The sequence below is a fragment of the Manis pentadactyla genome, chromosome 13, assembly GCF_030020395.1.
Source record: "Manis pentadactyla isolate mManPen7 chromosome 13, mManPen7.hap1, whole genome shotgun sequence".
NCBI lineage: Eukaryota > Metazoa > Chordata > Mammalia > Pholidota > Manidae > Manis > Manis pentadactyla.
Genome location: NC_080031.1, coordinates 15,471,692 through 15,488,715, shown reverse-complemented (window position 1 = coordinate 15,488,715; position 17,024 = coordinate 15,471,692). Strand labels below are relative to the sequence as shown.

The window sequence follows — 17,024 nt, the reverse complement described above, 5'->3', positions numbered from 1 at the left end:
CACTGACACTCCTGGAGAAGGAGGGGCAACCCTGAAGGGCGACCCACCGCCTCTTCACCCCGCTCCCCAGGTGAAAGACAGTGAGCCTGAGAAACCACAGTAAACTGGAACAGGGGGTCACAGAGAGACACTGGGCCATGTGGGGACAAAGGCGTTTGACAGTGAAGTCTTCTGATGACCTGCCTGTGTTTCTGACCCGGAAAGGGCATTTTCAACACAATGTCAGACCCTGGTGGGAGAATGAGGGTGCTGGGGCAGGCACGGGCCAGGCAGGCCTCCCCGAACCACACCGTGTGGGCAACCAGTCCCACACCTGGGCCAGGGCCCAGCTGCCTGAGGGGCACGAGTACTTAGGAAGCAGACAACAGGTGAAGCCTCTTTCTACACATCAGCTCCTCACAGCATGGCGCCATCTGGACAGGGGTCTTCCTGTAGCATTTTCATTCCTATACTTTACACACCTTGGTGAGAATAGATGCACTTTCCCTTCCCTGGAAGGAAAACCCAACATGGATGCTTGCACAGGTGTCAAGACAAAACTTCTTCCCTCCAGCAGGGAAAAGACTCAGGCTAAAATGAAAGCAGCAGCTCACCTCCTCCAAGAAGTCTGTCCAGATTGCTCTAATCAGATTGCATCTTTCCTCCCTTTGGTTTCCAAAATTCCCGGAAGGTAAAGACCATTCATTTAATAAATGATGTATTAGCATCTTCTAGAAACCAGGCCTGAGCTTCCCTCATGACACTGGCCACTGGATTTCTCTTCCTAGGTTTGTTCCTCACCCCTGGTCCCAGCTCATGTAGTGCCTTGGCATACATACAATATATAGTGCCCTCAAATGTCCCTCCGAGAACTCCCTAAGCCCTCCCCAGATCCCTGACACTGTCCCTCTGGGTCACTCCCTGCAAGGGGACCGAGAATACTCTTAATTAGTAGGTGAAAACCAAAGGAAGATGGCTCTAGAGACATGGGAACCCTTATGCAAGGCAGCATCAGTCCTGCAAGGCCTCAGACACACCCACTGAGCCCACACTGGACAGCCAGGAGTTCACACACACCCTCACGTCTGCGTGTGCCAGCACACACGCACACAGCGCTCACAGGACCTCCTCCCACCTAGCGGAATGCACCGCTTCCTCCTTTCTTCCTGGGACAAAGCTCCACCCACTTGGGTGCCCGGGCTGAACAGCCACCACCCACCCTCCCCACCTATGCCTTTACCCCAGACCCCTGTCTCCCCTCTGCACCCTCCTATAGGGGTACCAGCAGAACCAGCCCCCTGCTGGCCTGGAGAAGGCCCTGGGGCACTTCACCTAACACCACGGTCTGTGCTGAGGGGAATTTAAACCAGTTCTTGCAACTGGGGTTATGAATGAAGGAGGGAAGCCCACCGACTCAAGAAAAAACATTTACCTAAAAAGAAATAAAATGTTTTACTCACACACACAAATGCACACACTGAACCCATTCCACAGCTGGTAAAGCAATTCAAATCTTAGACCCGACTGTCTTCCTGGGTGCTCCAGCCTGGGCTTCCTGCAGAGTGGGACCTGCGACCCATGGGCCCTGACCAGCCCCACCCCAGGGGGCCCAGAGACAACGTGAAGGCTGCTCACGTGTGGGAGAGGCAGAGGAAGTCCAACTTCAGAAATAGGCCTCGGCCCAGCTGGGGCTGTATCCTCAAACACCGCCCCCATCAGTATCCTTGCTCCGTACCCCCTGACCCACTGTGGGGGCTACGGGGGCCCATCTGCTGTCTCCAGAGTCCTGGGGATTCAGGTCACAGTCTGGGGGCTGGGGGGCCCCGAGGCAGGGTGTGGTTGGTGATCCTGCCCTCAGCCTGCAGGTGTGCACGCTGGGGCAGCCGGTGACAGCCCCACATCTACACGCCAGTCTGCTCCTTTATCCAGTCCCGAAACACAGGGAGCCTCGTGTACACGCCAGGCTTGTTCCTCTGAGCGCAGCCGTCACCCCAGCTCACCACGCCAGCCTGGAAGATGCGCCCATCGGCCTCCACACTGGACAGGGGGCCCCCGGAATCACCCTGAGGGAGACAGGCCCTTCTGCGTGAGTGCCCCTGCCTGCCCCCAGCCCCCCACCGCCCTGCCGCGCCGGCCCACCTGGCAGGCGTCCACGCCGCCGCTGAGGTAGCCCACGCACATCATGTTCTCGGTGACCTGCTGCGGCAGCAGGCTCTCGCAGGTGGTCTGGTTGATGACGCGGATCTCTCCCTTCTGCAGGATCAGTGCTCCCGAGCCTGGGGACAAGGCAGGGCAGGCTAAGCCGGCAGCCGCGCTCCAACAGCAGCGATGCCACGTGGGGAGGCACCGTCCCGGGGTCCCCAGGGAGTAGCCTCACAGCAAAACCCAGACGCCTGACAGACGGCTAAAGAACTCACGACGCACTAGCAGGATGGGATCTTATGCAGCCACATGAGTAATCAGGCGGCAGGCTGAAAACCCACCAGGCGGTAGAAGATGGGGTAGGAGATGGAATGGAGACCACGGGAGGGCCGTGTGAGAACAGGACCAGGAGACGGGAAGAAAGCACCGCATGCCCACAGCGGTCTGCAAGGCAGCGGGACCCTAAGTCAGGTTTGCTTTCTCCCCTCTATATTCTACAGGTTGTCAGCAGCGTATTCGTATTATAACTGGTTTTTTCAATATAACATTACCAGCTAATGGCCTTCAGATGAAGGCAGGACAGAGGCGGCCAGTCCCTGAAGGATCCTGACACAGGCCTCTCTAAATCACAGTGTTTCCACAAGTGTTCCTACGTTCACCAGGCACCATTTGGGAAGGTGCTTTTATCTTCATTTCAGAGGAAAATGAGGAAGCAGGCTCGGAGAAGAGACAGCTCGCGCAGATCCCCCAGACACCGAGGGCCACAGCCGGGCCTTCCACGCAGACCCCCACCCGGCCCCGCCTGCCCTCCTGCTGTCCCGCTGGGCAGCCCATCCTCCCTCCCAGCCCGGCCCCAGCTCACCTCCCTCCTGGGTGTGGCCCCAGCCTGTGACCCAGATGGCCTTGCCGGCCGGGAAGACATACAAAGCATCAGGCAGGCAGATGGGCCGCACGGTGCTGCTGTACGCGGCCGGCTGCTGCAGCTCCAGCAGAGCGATGTCATAGTCGAAGGTGAAGTCATTGAAGGACGGGTGGACGATGATGCGCTTGAGCTGGTGCTCCTGCACCCCGCGGGCGCTGCGCTTGCTCTGGTCATGCAGGCCCAGGAAGGCGGTCCACACGGCGGGGTCCGAGTACCTGGGCAAGGAGGCGCGGGGGCCGCCTGGATGAGCGCCCGCCCCCAGGAGCCATGGGACGCCCGCCCAGTAACACTCAGCCCCCTCTACCTCTTGGTTTTCCTCTTTCAGTATATTTTAATCTGATTACCAAAAAATACATATCCTATTAATCTGGCCTTTCACAGAAGGAATAACACAGAACTCGGTCCACTTTTTTCACACCGTGGTGTGTATTCTAAGAACGAAATGAACTGAAAAGCAGTTCATCTCCTGGGGTTGTGGTTGGTGACAGGGTAAGTGTGGCGGCTCTGGAAGTGTCATGTCTGCGGGAGGACTGAGCAAATGAGGACGAGACGCTGATGCTGCCAGCAGCCGGTGCTCGGAGTCGGGGAGGGAGATACAGACAGGGGAGGGAGGAACGGGGGGTGCCGGTGGCCGGAGCGATCAGAGGCGGCACGGAAAGCTCAAGGCTTTTCAGAGAAAAAGCCCCAAAGCGCGGACAGGCCCCAGAGCACCCAGAACTCAGTTCGTAAATACCCTTCTCCATAAAAGGAACCCAGGCTCCTTGGAGAAAGGTTGATTCCAGGTCTGCGACAAGTAATGCATAAAGCAAACCTGGAATATTTCATTTTAAACCAGAGGTAAGCAAGTTCTCCATCCATGCTGGAGCCAATATGATAAGGCGTTTTCACCGGCCAAGAGCAAGACCACGCAAACATTAAAATAAATCGGATTAAATTATTATATGAGCTGAATAACGGAAAAAGGGAGATAGAAACCCATGAGCCCCCTCTGAACCTAAAAAATAATTCGAAACAATGTAGAAGGAGAGAAGGAAAACAATCCCCTACAGAGAAACACCAGCTAATAAATACAGAGGAAATGATACCTTATCATACCAAGCTGGGCACCTACAACAGCAATAACCAGCACACACAAGCAGCGCCAACACAGGCTAAAACCGCTGGGAGGAAGGTCGCTGGGAACGTGTTCACCCTGATTCAAAGCATTGCCCAGGGTTACTAACTCATAACCAAGGGGGGAAAAAACCCATGGATGCCCCTTGTCCAAGCAGCCAGGTCTCGCATTCATCCCCACGAATGGGATATCATGCGCTTCCTGAGGACACAACACCCGTGCAGTGTTTCCTGACAAAAAAAATGTGCAACCTAACTCTAATCATGAAAAAACAATCAAAACACACACACTGGGAGAAGTTCTGCAAAGTACATGGCCCGTACTTTTCAGAAATGGAATGCCACACAAGAACAAAATTAAGAGGCTGCAGAAACTGTTCGAGTTTTATGAGACCAGAGAGAACTAATGCCTAATACAAGCTGACCCCTGGCTGGATCCTAGACTGAAAAAAAAGAGCTTTAAGCCTTGGGGGGAATCTGAGACAGGACAGCGCAGGCTGGCAGTGCCCCGTCAACAGTGCGATGTGATAACCACACAGAGGGATGCGGGGGGACCCCCTCGTTCCTGGGAGGCGTAGGCTGAAGGGCTTAGTGCAGGAATGCTGTGACAGCTGCAGCTAACTCAGAAACGGTTCCGAAAAATATACACGCATGTGTGAAGAGAGGGAAAGAAGACAAATGTGGTAAAATTCAACAGTGAATGTAGATAAAGAGTATGAGGGTGCTCATTGTGACTTTTTTATTGTATCTGTAACTTCTCTGTAGCTTTGAAGTTTTTCAAACTAGAAAATTGGGAGAATGTATCTTTAAAATAGAAAATATGTAAAGACAGAGAAAAGCATAAAAACCTGCTTCATATTCCAACCTCTCAGGAAACTCAAGAAGGCTACTGAAGTGGCCAGGCACAAAATGTCCCTGCAGACACTCTCCCTTACCCCCTGCACTGACCCCCAACCTCCCTGAAGCCTGATCCTCACCCCTGCTGGCTCCCTGCCCTCTGACCCCCCAGCCATCCCCTCCCTTCTCCTCCCCACAGAATCCACACCCGGACTGCAACACCAAATTGGCCTTTTGCCTCAAGTCTGTCTTCAGTCTTCTGTTGTTGCCAGATAATAACTTCCTAAAAAGCGCTTTTGTGAGATCCCTTTTGTCTTATTCAACAGCCTAAGATGATTCCCAAGACCTACCAGATCGGGCCTCTCCTCCCAGGCTAGGCATTCTGCACCAGCCATTAATTCCTCCTTACCCCTGAACCTCTCCTCCCGCTCATCCTCATATCCGACTTGTGATTCGTCCATCCAGCTCCTCATTTACTCAGTAATTACTGGGCACCTAGGAATTGCAGAGACCCAGTATTCAAGTTCATGGTGCACTTGGGGACCAAGCATGAAATACACCCTCACCACCATTAGAGAGCCTGTTCAGCCTGCAGCCACAGCTCAGCCCCTCTCTCATGAAGCCTTCTCTCTGAAGCATCACACAACTGAGAACAGTCTTCAATTCTGTGAGCAGACTTAGTCACCAGGTTTTTAAGGGACACCCAGCGGCTGCCATGGTGTTGCAGAAGACAATGTAGTGCACAACAGAGCAGACAGCACAGCAAGCGCTCTCTGTGCCAACACGTGAAGTCATTTTGTGCCCCAAACAGCCTCTCAAGGTAGGGCTGCCCACTTTAAGATGAGGACTTGGGCACAAGGGGTTAAACAACTTGCCCAAAATCACACAGTGAAGAAGTGGTGGACCACGACATGAACTCAGGCAGCCTGTGTCCTTAACCACTTCACACCATGTCTTGGTGACACCCTGTGAGCACCTGCTGATACAGAAACTCGTCCGGAGGAACTGCCCTCCGGGTCCTTGCACACTTCACACCCACCTGCCTCTCGGCTCACAACTCTCCCTTTGTCTGGAAGGCCTGAGCCACCTTGCCCAGTGATAAACACCCCCTCATGTTTCAACACTCAGATCAGACAGCCCTGCTCATAAAGGCATTCCTAAGTCACCCACCCCAACTCTGCGGAAGAATCTAAAGAGGCACACTGGGCCCCAGCACCCAGCACACCATTCTGGCACAGCTCTTACTGCATGCATGTGTGCCCACGTGTGCACATGTGCATTTGCATGTGTGTGTGTGTGGCCTGTCCAGCCCCCGGCCCAGAGAAGTCTCTGAAGCACAGGAACAAAATCTCCCTTATCTTTGTCTCCCAGGGCTAATACTAACAATGGGTGCTGAATGCATTAATTCACTACGAATGGGCAGAAGTTAAGACTGATGATCAATAGAAGATGAAGGAAAAGGAAATGAGAAATAAAACGATGGAGAAGGGGAAGCAGTGAAGGAGGGCACAGGGCAAAGGCCTCAGGAAGTAAACAAACACACACATGCACACACACATACTCCACGGACATGCCCCTCATCTGAGAGGATCTAGAAACAGCGGGACTGCAGTAATGATGAGGCCCCTGAACGCCCAGATCTTGACTTCTAAACACCATCCCCATGAGAGGGCTCCTTTGGGAGATGGTGGGTTGTAGGGTGCGCCAGGGGAAATACAAGGCAAGCCTAGAGCCCCTGGTACTGCTAGAAAGCAAGGAAATAGCTCAAAAAAAAAAAAAGAATGGGGATATGTCAATGGTCCCAGAGGCCACCCTCAGAGAGATCCCAAAGGTCAAATCTGGAATAATCTGAGCCACAAAATAAATAACTTGGCATTGAATGAAAACCCAGAAGAAAAATATATACAAGTCTATACAAATATAAACAGACAATTAAATAAATGGGAGAAAAGGGACAAATCCTTAGAGAATTCCAAAACTGACTCCCTTCCAAAGAACAGAGGATAGAAGGAGGAAATCCTTCACGGTGGAGGAGGCTGGCACACGCTGTCTGAACCAAAAGATGATCAGAATCAGCAGTGAGAGGGCACGTTGCTATTTACCTGCTGATGGGTTGTGACATTCTTTGCTGACACTCATAATGCAGTGTAAGCATGAGAACACCAGACAGACACAGATGGGGGGCGTTCCACAGGATGCCCAGCCCCCGACTGTCAAAGTCAAAACGAACAAAGAGCTAGAAACCATCACAGGCCAGAGCAGGTCAGAATGCAAAGTGCTGACCCGGACTGGCCCCAGCAGTGGGAAGGACAGGAGGGTAAGAATGCGCTATGCTAGGGAAACATGGAGCTGGGTCACCAGGGAGGGACCAGGGTGGGTTCCTGCTGTTGACAAATGCACCACGTTAACATCAAGAGAAACTCAAGAGGGGACGAAGGAATTCCATGCTGTCTCTGCCATGGGTCTGTATTCCAAAATAGTTTACTGTACAAAATTCTTAAGAAAGCTCTTATAACTCCAAAAAAGAACGAAAATCATTTCCACACGGGGTGGAGTGAAGTATGACAAAATGGGAAGTGAAAGGCCAGTGAGGTGGGATGAGGCTGCGCTCCAACGGCCCAGCCAGGCCCCGGGACAATGACGCTGACCCCATCCCTCGAGGCCTTCACTGCCACCTCCACCACCCGTGCCTTGGTGCGCCTGCCTGCCCAACGCCCCGCCTCATGCAGCTGCCTGGGGCAGGAGGACATGCCCCCAGCAGGAGGGCCCCTCGCCAGTGCCCACTTCTCCAGGAGCAGCTGTCCTACAGGCTCGCTCCCAAAGTCAGCAACCAGAGGGCTTGGTAGCTGGAGCTAAAACACGGAGATCCCAGCGCCGGCAGGACCACTCGTTCCTGCTGGTCCTCCGGCCTCCCGGCCTCCCTGCTCATCCCGTCCCGAGATGCCCGCACAACTCTCCCTTCATGACCTTCCCTGCTCCAGGCCGGTGTCTGTCTGTGGGCCTCTGGGCCAGGCACAAGGCTCTGAGTTTCAGGCATGTTATCGTGTTTATTTCTCAGAACTCTACGGAAAAGACTCAAGGTGTCACCATTACCACTGGAGAACCCAAGGCCTGGGAACCATGAAAAACTTGGCCCAGGTCACGTACCCAGCCAGAGCTGGAATGTGGGTGTGAGGCTCATCCTAACTGACCCAGGTGCCCTTGGTGCAGACTAACCCCTAAGGTCATGGAATCCACACATCGAGTTCAAGCCTGGCTCTGCCACTAGGTAGCCGTGCAACCTCATGCAAATGTCCAAGCAAATGCCTGGACCTGCTGGGTTGGGTTGTTAGGAGAGGCACCTAGATACTGCCTGGCTGGCATTTGTTGTTATTATCCCTGTATTTAAGCCCCATCCTGAGGTGTCTGCCACCCATGCAGCCCTGGCCCTGGCCCCTGCACCATCCCATCTTGCCATGAGAGACATGGGCTCTGCAATCCCGAAGACACAGAGGAGGGCCCCAGTCCAGAGGGCCTCTCTGCCTCCCACCCAGTGCCCACCTGAATACGCTCTCAGGGATGAAGCAGTGAGCTGCAGACACCATCCAGTTGGGAGAGATGAGCGAAGCCCCGCACACGTGGCCCTGGCCCAGGACATGGAGGCTCACCTGCCAGGGCCACTCGCCTTCTTCTGCGTTCTTGCCCCCGACAACCCGAGACTGCCTGGTGAACGACCGCAGCCCACAGTCTGCAAGGGGCACAGAACCCGAAGGACGGTGTTTCAAGGTGGGGTGCCACCCCCTGGCCCCATGACAGCCCCTGTGGGGCAGTCACCTTTTGGGGGGAACCAATGTGCTGCTGGGGCAGTTGGAGCATGAGGGACCCCCTACAAAGTACCTTCAGGCCCCAGAGACCCACAGAGGCTTCCACCCTGCCCCTCTCCTCTGCTCCCAAATGCAAAACCCTCACACTTCCTCCTTCCCACTCCTGCGCAAATGCATTTAGGGGTCTCCAGACATCTGCTGGTTTGCTTAGATTTAATTTGGGTGTCATTTGCCTAGATGTCCTTGTTGAATGTTGAAGGACACAGCTCTCAGAAGGCGGAGTGGATGGGTGACCTGAAGTCACAGAACAGCTGCAGCTATGCTCAAATTTAACCTAGGGCCGGTGCTTCTGAAAGACAAAGAGGCCACAAATGAAAGTCCGGGCCGGGTGGGGGCAAACGCCTGCTGAGAGCTCCAGTAAGCTGCACCTCTCCTCCAGGCCGGGACTTGCCACTCCCCTATGGCCAGGTCTACAGAACAGGGGCCAGCCTAGGATACAGCCAGGGCTCCCTGCCAGGAGGCACCGATGTGCTGGCTGCTCTGGGCCTTGCCTCCAAGAGCAGAGCTGGCCCATGGACAGGGCCTTGGTGCCAGTTAGCAAAGTCATCCTTTCTTCTAGACAGACACACCCTCTCACCAGGACAGAGCCAGGGAGTGAGGCGCTAGCATGATTTCTGCCTGTTTGCCCCTTGCACTGTGAACAACCTGCACAACTGAATTCAGCACCCCTACTCACCACAATCCTTCTCATCTGAGCCATCAATACAGTCCTTCTTCCCATCACACTTAGGGTCCTTCTTGTTCACACACAGTCCATTGTGGCAGCGATATGTGTGTTTGGTACAGGTGACGATGCTCACTGCTCCAGGAGGGGCATGGGGGAGGGAATCAATTCCTTCATGGCTCCCAACCAGAAGCCTGATGATCCCCCTACCTTATGCCCCTCACCAAGGCCTACCCCACCCATCCACACCCATGTCGGTCCTTCCAGCCTTCCTACCAAAGGCTCTTGACCTTCCATAAGATTCTCCACCAACTGACACGCTGTCTCATCTTACTTGACATGCAGGTTGTTTATTGAAGTCTGGGCAGGCTCCCTGTGAGTGTGCTCATGGCTGCCTCCTCGGGGTGCAGTACCCACTCACAGAAAAGCCCCCAGGGAAAGGTGGGCTGGGCCAAGCCTCACCGTTATTGCACGTAGCCTCATCAGACACATCCCCACAGTTGTCCTCCCCATCACACTGCTGGCTCTGTGGGATGCACTTCCCATTGCCACACCTGAAGGTCTGAGCCGGACAGCCTGAGAAGACACAAAGCGCCCAGCAGTGACCGGACCCGCAGGGGACAGTCAGAGGCAAGGAAGGCCAGATGCCCGCGCCACAAGCACTCACGGCACTCCAGCTCATCACTGTTGTCCCCACAGTCATTCACGGTGTCACAGACCCAGAAGAGAGGCTTGCAGAACTTGTTCTTGCATGTGAACTGGTAGGTGGCATTGCAGTCTGAAAGGGGTGAGCGACAGCTCAGCTAGGATCTGAGCCCGCCCTCAGCCATCACCGATCTCTCCCTGCTTCCCGGGAAAGCACAGCTGCCTGGGGATCCCTCCCCCATCTGGAGAGAGGCCTGCTGCGCCCCTGCCTTACAAGCTATGGACACCAACCTCAGTGCTACAGAAACACTACCACCTGCCCCAACAGAAGACAAGGCTTCCGTACAGCACAGGGAGGATAGGGGCTTGATGTCCGCACAGAGGCAACCTCCCCACCGCCCTGGGGGGCAGCTGGCAGGACCCGGCACAGCAGGAGCAGAGGGGCCCGGGTCCGCAGCCCTGACTCACTGCAGTTGAGCTCATCACTGTAGTCGGCACAGTCGGCCCAGCCATCGCAGCGCAGCTCGCTCCCGATACACCGCCCTGTGTTACACGTGAACTTCCCGGGGCACGCTGCAGGGGATATGGCAGGCCTGAGGCCCCAGCGACCACACCTGCCTCCCACAGAAGCCCCTGCCTCACCTCGCCTCCCCTCCCTCAGAGCCAGCCTCACAGCCACACTGACCAGAGAGAAAACTCTGGCTCACCCAGCCCTAAACCAGAGAAGGGCTGCAGCGGCGACCCAGGGTGGGGCTCTCCCAGGCCCACTAAGCTGTGGCAGGGGAGGGCTGGCCCCAGACATGCAGCTGGGGTCCCTCCTGACTGCTGCCCACCAGCCTCCAGGAAGCGCCAAGTGCAGAGAGGCTGGCCAGGTGACTCAGTTCCTTGACCAGCCACACCTGCCGGGTGCCAGGCCCCACTGGCAGCACCGAGCGAAAGAGCAGCTTGGCAGACCGATGATGCACACTTGCTATCCAAGCGTCAAATGGCATCACCGGATTTCCTTAATGCTAATACATTTTCCACATTTCAGTGTTTCTGAAATCGGAATGTGTCTGTCAACTGGTGTCATCAGGCAGATGACAAAGTTGAAAGGAGGCCATTGTCACTTTCTCTACACAGGTAGCTTAGTCGTATATCCAAGGGGCTTGTTCACCTAATGACATTTTTGGTGGTGAGCCATGCCACTGAATTTTAACCCAAATTCCAATTTCTGCATACAGTGAAAATGTCTGCCAAAAGGTTATTCCACGCTGCAGGGTTGAAACAAGAAATCACCGTGTGTGTGGAACTGCTACTCCCACAGCAGGCAGTGAGACAGAAGGCAACAGAAATCACCAGATCTCTTAGGTACAGACGGTAGAATTCCCGAAGCTTGGAGTGTTAGTGTACTGATTCATGCCTCTGTATTTTCTAACACCTCAAAACTATGCTATTAATCTGGCAGGTGTTAAAAGGCCACAAAGAACAAACAGCTTCTCAAAGTCACAGGGATGCTGAACCAAAGAGACAAGTGACCCAAGGGAGCTCGGGGGTCCTCCAGTTCAAGGTGACCCCGAGGGACTGAGTGGCTCAGTTGTCCCAGGGTTCCCTGTCAAGTGTTTTAAAATGCATGAAAGGCAGCCTGAATCCCCTGAAAAAGCTATGCATCGGTGACATGCACCTTAGCATCGGGAGGGCACGATGCTCGTGAGGTCCAGAATCGTGAGCATCCCGGGTCAATCCCTCTAGCGAGGCTCCCCTCCTCAAGACGTGTACTCACGGTCACCGGAATCATAGGGGAGGTACTCAGCCAAGAACCCCGTGTCGGTGTAGGACTGATCCGAACGGAAGCGGACGGTGATCCTGCTGGTCGTGCTGGTGACGACGAACTGGGGCCTCTCTCCACAGTACCTGGAGAAGGCGGACGACGGTGGGATGGGGACCACACGCCAGGGATCAGGCCCGCACGGGCACGGGGCCCCCTCCCGGGCGCTCACTTCTCCCCGTTGACCTCCACGTAGTCCTTGGGGCAGCTGCCCAGGGGCACACTGGGCTCCAACAAGTAGAAGACTTTGAAGATGACTTTCACATTTTTGTTGTTGGGCACCTATGGACAGACATGCAGCCGGTCTCAGCTCCTTTTTTCCCTCCTTCCCAAACCCAAGGACACCACGTGGTGGCGCGGGGGCTGCTGGGGGCACTGCTGCACTTCCTCCTCTCCGACCGTGCGGTGACATGGGACACAGCCCGAGTGGTTCAGGTCGGATGTTTGGAAGAACTTCTGGCCTCAGAGGTGACACTATTATATCAAACTCTATTATACTAAAGAAGGCTGGAGAGTTCTCCTGACATTAGGAAGGACATTAGTGGCTGACATTAGGAAGAAGGAAAAGAGTCTCTGACCAGGATGTGGGGGGCAGACCCTTATCCGGCTGCCACCCAATAAGTGCATTCTTCACAAGTGCATTCTCTGTGCTCCACACACAGTTCCTACCTCAATGTCCCATGTGCAGTTGATGTTGGGCGGGTAGTGGCCTGGATAATAGGGGCTGCTAAATGTCCCCTGGGCGTCACGTAAGTAGCCTCCACAGCCTGAGAAGAAAGGCAGGAGAAAGAGCGTGAGGGCCGAAGACCTCTGGGCCAGGCTAGCAGCCCAAGGGGAGCCGAGGAAGCCAGCCGAGCTAGTTGCTGGGAGGCTGGCTGCTTCAGGGAGGGCTCCTGACCCAGGCGAGGGGTTAAAGGCCTATGGCTTATGCTCCAAATCTCTGCCGCTAACCTGGGCCAGCTCACCAGGCACAGGCACCGGCTCTCCGGAGCTCAGGCCAGCCCCTTAGCCTGTCCCCTCTCCTCCTGCCCCCCTGCCCTTCCTTACTGCTCATCTTTGGCAGCTGGAAGAACACGGCCTCAAAGCCAGGATGTCGCCGCTCAGTGTTGGTTATCAGCGTGATGAGCAGGACGTTCTGGGAGGAGAGGAAGGTCAGGTTGTAGGAGGGCGGGTAGGTGCCGCACAGCCTGTGGGGGCAGAAGGGGCAGGCACTGAGCAGACAGGACCCACGCAGAAGGGCCCAAGGACCCCACCCCAGCCTGGGCCTGTCCACAAAAGGCCCAGGCTGGGGTCAAAAAGCCCCTCCCCACACAAACCATCAGAGACCTGAGTAAGGATTTAATTGTAAGATTGTCTTTGAAACAGCAAAAACTCCGAAACTGGGTGCCGAGCAGTAGAGGATTCATTAAATAAACTATGGGCTGAAAATAACAGTACAGTAGTAGTAGGAGCACCACCAACGAACACTTACTAAACATGTCAGGCGCTATCCTCACGCTTCTATGTCTATCGACTCAGGAATTCTTCATAACTCCAAGAGGGAAATACTATTACCCCCACTTCACAGAAAAGGAAACTGAGGCATAGAGAGGTGACATACTTTGCCCGAGATGCCACAGTTCCAAGGGGCAGGGCTGAAATTCAAACTCAGCATTCAGCCTCCAGAGCCCATGTCAGGCTGCCTCAAAACAACACCACGTTACGCAAACATTAAATGACAGAGGCGGGTTTACTGATTCTGGAAGACCATCGTAACTACTCCATTTTTGAAAAGGAGGTACAAAACCAAATGTGCCATATAAGCTCATTTCTAAATATACACAAAAACGTACACATACACAGAAAAAATCTGGACGAATATGCATCACAAATTCAAGTGATTATCTCCAGATAGTAAGATTATGAATGATGTTTGCCCCTGTTGTGTGCATCTGTCTCCACATTTTCCTTTCAGGACCATGTATTTGTTTGTTGTACAAATAATAAATTAGAGCAAAGGAAAGAAACTGCACAGAAGGGTGTTTAGACAGAAGTCCTGGCTGCTAAGCTGTGGCAGCAGATGGTTCTGTCTTGTTCGGTGCCCGAATGTTAGCCCATTATTAATCATGAGCCATCTGCCCAGCTCATTTCCACAGACGGCACTAGAAGGCTCTGGCCCACTGAGTCAAGGAGAGCTGGGCAGGGGCAGTTCACCCCGACCCGAAGCCCCTCTGGGGCATGCCCCATCCTGGTGTGCCGCTGCCTGGGGCGGGCATTCACCTTGGCACCGCCCTTTCTCAGAGGTGTTAACATGCCCCTTTATTCCCTATAATACTGAAGCTTTGGTATCTGTAGACTTGCTGATCCTGCAGAGACTAGCCCTCCCAGGGCGACCCAATTCCTAGAGATACAGAATCACCTGCAGGCCAGCCTTTCATATGCAAACTAACCAATCCAGAGCCTACCCCTCAACCACCTACACTCCGGCCACCCTCACCTGTCCTAGTCACAGGTACTAAAGACAGCCCCCTAGGCCCCAGAGTCCACTAGAATTATTCAAACCAGCCAATCCTAAACTTACACGTCCTGCCTTGCGTCGTTTCGCCTTTCCTGGGAACCACAGGAAAGGCTCCTGCCCACGTTTCCCTGCAGCCCTCTCTGCCTCCTGACTGACCCCGGAGCTTCCCTGTGTGGCCCCTCCTCTTGGGAACTGTGAGTGACACTCTTCTTTCTCAATAGTGGCCGACTCCTGATCAGTTGGCCTCACACCTGAGTAATAATAAAAGCTCCATCTTACAAAGCAGGCCACACCTTCACTCTGGCAAGTAAAGGAAGTGCCCCCTGCCCATTGGCATCGAGCGGCCAGCAAGCCTTCCGCACCTTGCCAAGGCTGATGAGATCCCTCTGAGATGTTCCCTGGAGCTCACGCTGTAGGCCACCCCACACCTGCTCTCTGCTGCCTGCAAGTCTACTGTGCTCTGTGGACAAGACTCACACACTCTATCTCCAGCCTACACTACAGTTCACTCCAGAAGCCCGGCCCACCAAGGGTAGCTGCCAAGCTCCCGCAGCCCACTTCTACTGCCCCAGACACTCACTGCACCAGGGCACGGGGCTCCACAGGGCTCAGGGAGTCATACACCATGACCAGGTCACTGACACTGTCATCGCAGGAGGCAACATCAAAGCTGCGGAAGGTAAGGCTCAGCACAGAGTCAGCATCCCCCCGCAGGGTCCACTGGCAGCGGGCACGAGCTGGGTAGGGGCTGTCAGGGAAGCCAGGTGTGGTGAAGCGAGTCAGCTCCCCACCATGGGCATGCAGGGCAAAGCTGCAGCTGTCTGTGTGGGAGACAAAGAGGACGTCGGAGCAGAGCTGGGCAGAGCCTGCAGGGTGAGCAACCCAGAGCCCCACTGTGGGGTGCACCCAGGCTTGGCCCCTCTGACAGGCCAGGCTGCCCCAGACCTTGGAGAGGCTGCGAAGGGGATTTCTCATGGCCTCAGAGAGGTGGAGGGGTATGTGTGGCCTTTGGGGACCGCCTAGACTAAAGGGGCATCTGGCCACATCCCTCCTCTTCTCTGGGAGGAGGGCATCATACTCACTGTCCTGGGTGGTCTGTACTGTTCGGGGGTCAGTGGCTGAAGAACAAGAGGGAGAATAAACTATTTACTGATATGGTCTATTTCCTCATCCCCCTCAAGGGAGGGGCCCGGCCAGCAGGCAGAGTCTTCTCTCCGTGCCCTGGTATGTTGGTTCCTGCTCCACCAAAGGCTGGCCGGACATGTGCCCACCCCCAGGGCCCCTGCACTCACGGAAGGCCACCACCGACGTGAGCTCAAAGGAGGTCAGGGCGCGGGCCCGGGGCGGCAGAGTGACCTTCTGCTCCTGTGCCAAGGCACGTTTGGCCTCCTCCACCAGGTACTGGGGGATGCTGAACTTCGACCAGTAGTAGGCGATGACGCTGCCCTCACTGGAGAGACAGGCGCCAGCATGAGGGTGGGTGGGCTCCAGGCACCCCACCTGTCCCCACGCTTTCCCAGATGCCAAGTGCAGCTCAGGCCCCAACGGGGTTCACCAAGACACCTTCCCCAGGCAGGGCTGCCCGTGACTCTCTTCCATGCTCACCCATTCCTGATGCCCTGAGCATGAGGTCTTGCTCCCTACCTGTGGCTCTCACAGTCTCATGCCCAACCGCGTGTGTCCTGAGACCAGCTCAGGTTTAGGGGTGAGGAAAAAGCCAGGACTGGAGTCACGGCTCTACCACTGGCTCGGGCACCCCAGGTAACGACTTCCTGAGTCTGTTTACCAACCTCTGAAAGGGGCTGAGAAGCCACCTGCTACACAGCGTTTGTAAAGATTAAATTAAACCAGCAAAATCAAAAGTACTTTTAAGATAAAGTCTATCTAAAGAAAAAAAAAAAAGGTTTTTGGGTATCTTGAAGGCTGCCCAAGCAAGGAAAATGTATGTGCAGATGCACTGCAGGCTTCCTCACACCTCAACCCTCCCAGACCCAAAGGTGGGAAATAACAGGCAATCACCACGGTTCCTGAGTGGCTTGCAGGGAAGGAACCGTGCTAAGCACCCTACCTGCACCCACACACTTCATCCCAGCGCCAACTCTACGGGTACTGCTACCGAGACAGAAGAGGTGCTAAGCAATAGAGCAAGGCCTGGCGCCGGGCTCTCCCAGCCAGGGCCACACAGCTCCGGCAGCCCACAGGCTGTGGCACTGGGCCCCACACACGATACCACAGCAATCCCACTTCCAGCCCTCTGCCCACCCAGCCATCTCCCCAACACCCACCTGAAGGCAGTCACAGCAGACTCCGTGTAGTAGGGGCCCAGGGCTGGGACCCTACTGTATAACACCTTCAGCTGAGGGAGGAGAGGAGGCTCACAGTAGGCCAGAGAGAGGCAGCAGCCCTGGCCCCAAGCGCGGGCCCACCCCGCCCTCCCGGGCCTCCTTCCCAGGGACCTCCTAGAAGCCCACGTCACACGCCAGCCCAGGGATCTGGGAGCAGAGAGAGGAGTGTCCCGTCTGCCCCAGCGAGGTTGGTGCTGCGAGGATGGGACA

General features: G+C 55.1%; 1 protein-coding gene across 1 annotated transcript in view; it reads right to left on the bottom strand.

Annotated features, from left to right (window-relative positions):
• Positions 1-1,412: 1,412 nt before the first annotated feature.
• The window catches only part of ST14 (ST14 transmembrane serine protease matriptase), a 36,363-nt gene continuing 20,751 nt past the window's right edge, over positions 1,413-17,024 (bottom strand). Inside the window, exons 4-19 of the mRNA XM_036930258.2 lie at positions 16,755-16,825; positions 15,762-15,919; positions 15,552-15,587; positions 15,050-15,290; positions 13,020-13,159; positions 12,642-12,739; positions 12,145-12,254; positions 11,928-12,058; positions 10,634-10,738; positions 10,188-10,298; positions 9,983-10,096; positions 9,533-9,655; positions 8,534-8,720; positions 2,984-3,258; positions 2,119-2,255; positions 1,413-2,042 (exon numbers count right to left, since the gene is read on the bottom strand). Of these exons, the coding sequence (XP_036786153.2) occupies positions 1,881-2,042; positions 2,119-2,255; positions 2,984-3,258; positions 8,534-8,720; positions 9,533-9,655; positions 9,983-10,096; positions 10,188-10,298; positions 10,634-10,738; positions 11,928-12,058; positions 12,145-12,254; positions 12,642-12,739; positions 13,020-13,159; positions 15,050-15,290; positions 15,552-15,587; positions 15,762-15,919; positions 16,755-16,825 (2,199 nt within the window). The 3' untranslated portion in view covers positions 1,413-1,880. The remainder of the gene's footprint in view (positions 2,043-2,118; positions 2,256-2,983; positions 3,259-8,533; positions 8,721-9,532; positions 9,656-9,982; positions 10,097-10,187; positions 10,299-10,633; positions 10,739-11,927; positions 12,059-12,144; positions 12,255-12,641; positions 12,740-13,019; positions 13,160-15,049; positions 15,291-15,551; positions 15,588-15,761; positions 15,920-16,754; positions 16,826-17,024) is intronic.